This window comes from Staurois parvus, unplaced genomic scaffold (genome assembly GCF_062004578.1).
Source record: "Staurois parvus isolate SC_StPar_1 unplaced genomic scaffold, SC_StPar_1.0 ptg000011l, whole genome shotgun sequence".
NCBI lineage: Eukaryota > Metazoa > Chordata > Amphibia > Anura > Ranidae > Staurois > Staurois parvus.
Window position 1 is genome coordinate 7,310,063 of NW_028317807.1, and position 6,000 is coordinate 7,316,062.

At 44.1% G+C, this 6,000-nt stretch overlaps 1 protein-coding gene across 1 annotated transcript in view; it reads right to left on the reverse strand.

The window, feature by feature from the left end:
• Positions 1–5,079, reverse strand: part of TMEM237 (transmembrane protein 237) — a 48,051-nt gene extending 42,972 nt beyond the window's left edge. The window contains exon 1 of the mRNA XM_089672435.1: positions 4,979–5,079. Coding sequence (XP_089528561.1) covers positions 4,979–5,079 — 101 coding nt within the window. The remainder of the gene's footprint in view (positions 1–4,978) is intronic.
• Positions 5,080–6,000: the final 921 nt, after the last annotated feature.

Sequence of the window (6,000 nt, forward strand, 5' to 3'; positions counted from 1 at the left end):
CAGCGTGACTGAGGGGAGATCTGACCCGTGTAGCGGGGTGCAGCGTGACTGAGGATAGATCTGACCCGTGTAGCGGGGTGCAGCGTGACTGAGGGGAGATCTGACCCGTGTAGCGGGGTGCAGCGTGACTGAGGGCAGATCTGACCCGTGTAGTGGGGTGCAGTGTGAGGGGAGCCCAGACCTGTGTAGTGGGGTGCAGTGTGAAGGGTGCTCTGACCGGTGTAGTGGGGTGCAGTGTGAGGGGAGCCCAGACCTGTGTAGTGCGGTGCAGTGTGACTGAGGGGTGCTCTGACCTGTCTAGTAGGGTGCAGTGTGAGGGGATCCCTGACCTGTTTAGTAGGGTGCCTTTTCCTAGGGCCAATGCATTTCCCCCTGAACATTACCACCTATGTTATCCGGTACACCTCACTGACCAATGCTTCCCATACACTCCCCAGACTCATGTATGCTGTTATCTCTCGATACCCCACACAGATCAAACTAGCAATAGGGGGACTTTAAACATGTCCTCATTCCCTCTATGAACCCCCTACTGGTCCTGGATGACCAAACTTTTAAACTCCCCGACTCATCAATGGTGGAGAAGGATCTGGGGGTTCTGGTAGATCACAAGCTTAATAATGGCATGCAATGCCAAGCTGCGGTTTCTAAAGCGAGCAAAATCTTCTCTTGTATTAAAAGAGGTATAGACTCCAGAGAGAGAGATATCATATTACCCCTGTACAAATCATTAGTAAGGCCTCATCTGGAATATGCAGTTCAGTTTTGGGCACCAATCCACAAAAAGAACATTGGGGAACTGGAGAAATTGCAGAGAAGGGCAACCAAACTGATGAGAGGCATGGAGGAGCTCAGCTATGAGGAAAGATTAGAGGAACTGAATTTATTCTCTCTTGAGAAGAGGAGATTAAGGGGGGATATGATCAACATGTATAAATACATCAGTGGTTCATATAGTGAACTCGGTGTAGAGCTATTCACCCTGAGGTCATCACAGAGGACAAGGGGGCACGCTTTACGTCTGGAGGAAAATAAATTTAATCGGAAAGGTTTCTTCACAGTAAGAGCTGTGAAAAGGTGGAATAGACTCCCTGAAGAGTTGGTTTCTGTCCAGCTCAGTGGATTGCTTTAAAAAAGGCCTGTATTGTTTCTTGGATACACAGAATATAACTGGATACTAACATTAAGGCTCCATGCACACTGGGCATTTTAAGGCTACGTTCACACTAGCCTTGTTTGCAAGCGGCAGACAGGCGTTTGGGAAGCGTTTTTACAGCTTCCCAAGTGCCTGGGAAAATTCTGCACATTGCAGCACATGGTGCTGTTCACACAGAAGCGTTACCGTCGCTTTGCGTTGCGACAAAACGGACGCCTCCGGTCGCGTCAAGGGGAATTGAAGCCTCCTATTCAAGTCTATGGGCGTTTGCAGTGCGGTTGCGGGGCGTTTGCGGAGCGGTAACGCCATTCAAACTTCATTATAGGCGTTTGTGGGGCATTTTTAATGCTTTGCAAACGCCTAGCAACCTCCGCTAAACCGCGCATGCGGCATTTGCGGAGCATTTTTTAAATGCCAGACCAACGCTTGTCAAACGCTATAGGGGCGTTTGACAAGAGTTGGAAAAATAGTGTGAACGAGCCCTTAATAACGCCGGTAACATTAGCTGTGTAAAGTCATGTTAAAAACATTTTTTTCAGCATTTTTTAGAGTTTTTGCATTAGCGTTTTGCCACTTTTTTTGCTATTTTTTTTAACTAAATAAATGTCCAAAAACACCAGTTTGCCGCAATTTTCAGCATTACAGCTAAAAAACTCTAGAAAGCCACTAGTCCTGCGTTTTTATCCAGCCAAAAAACATCCCTGCCAAAAAAATTGATTCCAGTCTATGTGTGCATGGACACAGAGGATAACATGCTGGGGGGTTTACTAGCTGTAGAAAAAAATGTCAAAAGCCAAAGACAGCCGCTGTAAAAACATCCAGTGTGCATGAGGACTTATAGGAAAAGTTGATCCAGGGAATATCCGATTGCCTCTCAGGGGATCAGGAAGGAAATTTTTTCCCCTTCAGGAACAAATTGGATCATGCTTTGCTGGGGTTTTTTTTGCCTTCCTCTGGATCAACTGTGGGTATAGGATTATAACTTTTTTTTTTTGGTTGAGCTGGATGGACTTTTGTCTTTTTTCAGCCAGACTAACTATGTAACCTTGCTTCTGCACCCTTTAGAATAATCGGATCCACTTACAGTGCCTTGAAAAAGTATTTATACCCCTTGAAATTTTCCATATTTTTTACAACCAAAAACGTAAAAAGTATTTTCATGGGATTTTTTGTGATAGACCAACACAAAGTGCCACATAATTGTGAAGTGGAAGGAAAATGAGAAATGGTTTTCAACATTTTTTACAAATACCTGAAAGGCACCCACGGCGGGTTTTTTGAGTCACGTCATTTTAAAAATGCAGCAAAATGCATATGTGTTTCCTGACAACTCCATGTCAGCACAGTTGGGTAAGGGCCCCACCTCCCCATGCTTTGAGGACCTAACTAATAAATTTGAGCACTCCTGCAGCCTCGGTGTTCCTGTTTTTTCCTCCCACGTGCAGGACCTAGATGTGCTCCCTTACCTGGCTGGTCTAAAGGGCTGGCTGTCTGTCCATGTGTGTGGGCTTCAGCTGGACGCAGTCCTTGGTGTACCGGCTAAGTGACTCATAATCCAGGGAGCCCTGCTGCTGGTCCTCAGGGGTGGCTTTTATCACGGCTAACAGCCTTGTCTGGGGTTCGCTGGGTCCATGTGAAGTCGGCAGTATGCCAGTGTTTACAGTCGGATGACTAAGGTTGGGTGAGCTAAATGTAAAAATGCTTTGTATCCAAATGAATGCTGCATTGCTAGGTATTGTGCCTTGCTCCCTGCAGCAGCTGTGCATACCCTGAGCTCCTCCACAGATTGTACTCTGCATAACAGGTGCATAAAGTAATACTTTGTCTGTTAACACATGGCATTAACCTGTTGGTGGCTTTTCATGTTTGCTTTACTGCTTTGCCATTATGCCAACCCCCTATTCTCAGAGAAGGTAGAGGGGTCACCTGTAGATGGCTACTGTAGCCAGCATGGCCTGCTGGAATATAGGACATCCTTTTATATTTTGTTTGTGCTCTCCAGTTTCTCAAAAAAAAAAAAAAAAAAGAGAGAGAGAAGGTCTTTATAATGTCAACAATTCCCTTGGATGATTAGTGTACATTGCAGAATATTATTGCAATTCTGTTGCAGATTCCTACATTTTTGTTGCTCTTTTTGACAAAACACGTTCATCATGTCCTGCTCTCTGGCATGGCAAGGTTTGGTTCATTAACCACCTGGTGAAATCCGGCTGTGGTTGGAAGCTGCAGTATAAAGTCAAATCTAGCAGTTAACCCTTTAGGGTTGGTTACTAAGAAAGCTATATTTTTTATTATATTTTTTATTTTTTATTATATATTTTTTTCTTTTAACCTCCCTGGCGGTATTCCCGAGTGTAGCTCGAGGTAAAGTTTCAGTACCACAAGCGGTAACCCCGAGGTACACTCGGGCTTACCCTGCAGCGCTGCTCCGGGATCTCTTCTGCACTTACCTTGTCCTGCGCTCCCACGATGTCCCTCCTGCAGTGTCCCCGGCAATGTAATCTGGCAGATGCCGGCATCTGTCTTCCGGGTTCCATCCTCTGCGAGCGTCGGGATGTACGGGGGACGGAATGGTGGGAAATTTGAAAATGACAAAAAGTGACATTCACTAAAATCACATAGTAAAACATTACTGTATCAAACCATTTCACATACATTTTGTCCCTAGTGCTTTGTCCTGTGCCCTGCCTGCTTTTTTACTGTTCTTTCTGCCTGGAAACTGAGAAATGTCCATGGCGTCCAAAAAGCGTCCCTTTAGGTCAAAAGCGGTTTTAGACCAGCTAGAGAACAGCGATAGTAAATCAGAACCACTTGCAGAATTGAGTGATAATGATGTGTGGGGGAATTCGTCATCAGACACTGAAAACGATTTTGCGACTTTGCTCAGTGATGTGCAAACTTGGCGCTATATTTCAAATTTCAGTGTTTTTGGTTTGATTATAATATTGAATTAAATTTATTATTATTTTTTATGATTTTTAAATTATTTATGATTTCGTGTTTCAAGTTTTATCCTACCCGGGATGTTTACTAGACTCTTGTTCGGACAGATTTCAGTGAGTTATTCCTAAAAATTACAGGCCTACAATAAAAAAAAAAAAACATATTTCCATGCAAAAAAATATACTGCTTTGAGCACAGAAATATGGACATAATCATACCGCTAGGGAGGTTAAGCTGCTTTAAGTGGCAGGCAAAACCCTGTGAAAGGATTATCTAGTGTGGCAATGAGCAGTCTCAGAGCTTTCCCAAGCTAAGCAACCCTCTTCAGACTTTTCAAAAAAGAAGACACAGATGAACATGAGTGTGTGATGAATGTAGGTGTTTTACTCACCCTGTAAATGCGTTATATGTTCTAGCAACAAGCAGTCTAAGGCTAGGTTCACATCTGTGTGGGTGGTGCCACTGCAAATCCGTACGAAAATCTGTGCAGCCGCACCACCTGCACAGAAGAATGCTGGCACGCTGCCCGCACTGGAAAATCACAACCGCACTGGGAACCGAGGTTCCCGTGCAGGCTGCAGTTTCCAAAGAAGTGCAGAGATTTCTTCCCTTTCATGGGGCACGGGAGTCCATTCAAATGAATGGGCTCTGATCCTTGCGCAAAACGTGGCCCGCATGGTAGCATATATGTGAACCAGGGCTAATGGCCTTCCCAGGCAAAACAGCCTCTTCAGACTCTCCAGAGGGGAAGAGATGGGTGAACATGACAGCATGAATCTTGCTTTTTTTCAAGCAACCAGAAATAAGGATGATAACACCCAACATGTTGTTACATTCATTAAACAAGTGGCCAGTATACTCAAAGTTGTCTCCACTCACCCTGTGAAAGGGATATATGTTCTGGCAATTAGAGGTCTCATAGCTGTGCCAGGCAAGACCGCCTCTTCACACTCTATGAGCAGGAAGATGCGGAGAGACATGACTATATGTATCCTGGTTTAAGCAGCCAGGGATAGAAAGGATGACACCTATCAGGATATCACATTCAATAAACACATTGTCAATGCACTCTAAAGGAGCAGTTTTCACTTACCCTTTGAAAGGGTTATCTGCTTTGGCAATGAGAAGTGGCCTAGCCTTCTCAGGCGAAACAGCCCTCTTCAGAGTTTCCAAAGAGGACAATGTGGTTGAACATGACTGCATGAATACTGCTTTGTTTAAGAAACCAAGGATAAAGATGATGACCCCTAACAGGTTGTCACCTGATGCTAATACACTCTAAAGGAATGTTTCCACTCATACTGTGAAAGAGTTATCTGTTCTATCAATGAGCAGTCTCATAGCCTTCCAGACAAACAACCCTCTTCAGACTCTTCCAAAAGAAGATTCAGATGAGCATGACTGTATGAGCCCTGCTGGTTCAAGCAACCAGGGATAAAGAAGTTGACACCTAACAATTTATCACATTCATTGGCCATGTGGTCAATACATTCTAATGGAATTGCTTCCTCTCACCTTGTGAAGGGGTCATATATTCTGCCAATCAGCACTCTCAAAACCTTCTCAGTCAAATCAACCCTTGCCATATTCGTTGAAAGAACTTGTGGACCAACATGACTGTATGATTCCTGCTTTGTTCAAGTAAACAGTGATTAAGATGATGGTGACCACGTTGCCACAATTAATCATGGTTAAGTGACTCTAAAGAAATTGCTGAATTCACCTTCTGCAAGGGCCATCTATTCTGGCAATGTTCAGTCTTTCTTTTAGGGCCATTATAACTGGTCTTAGAGCCTTCTCAATCCACGTCAGTCCCTTCTGAATAAGAAGATGAGGAATACCTTTGTCCAGGTTTTTGATTCCTCCTTTTGTAAGGTTGATGAAATAAAAAAAAATCATAA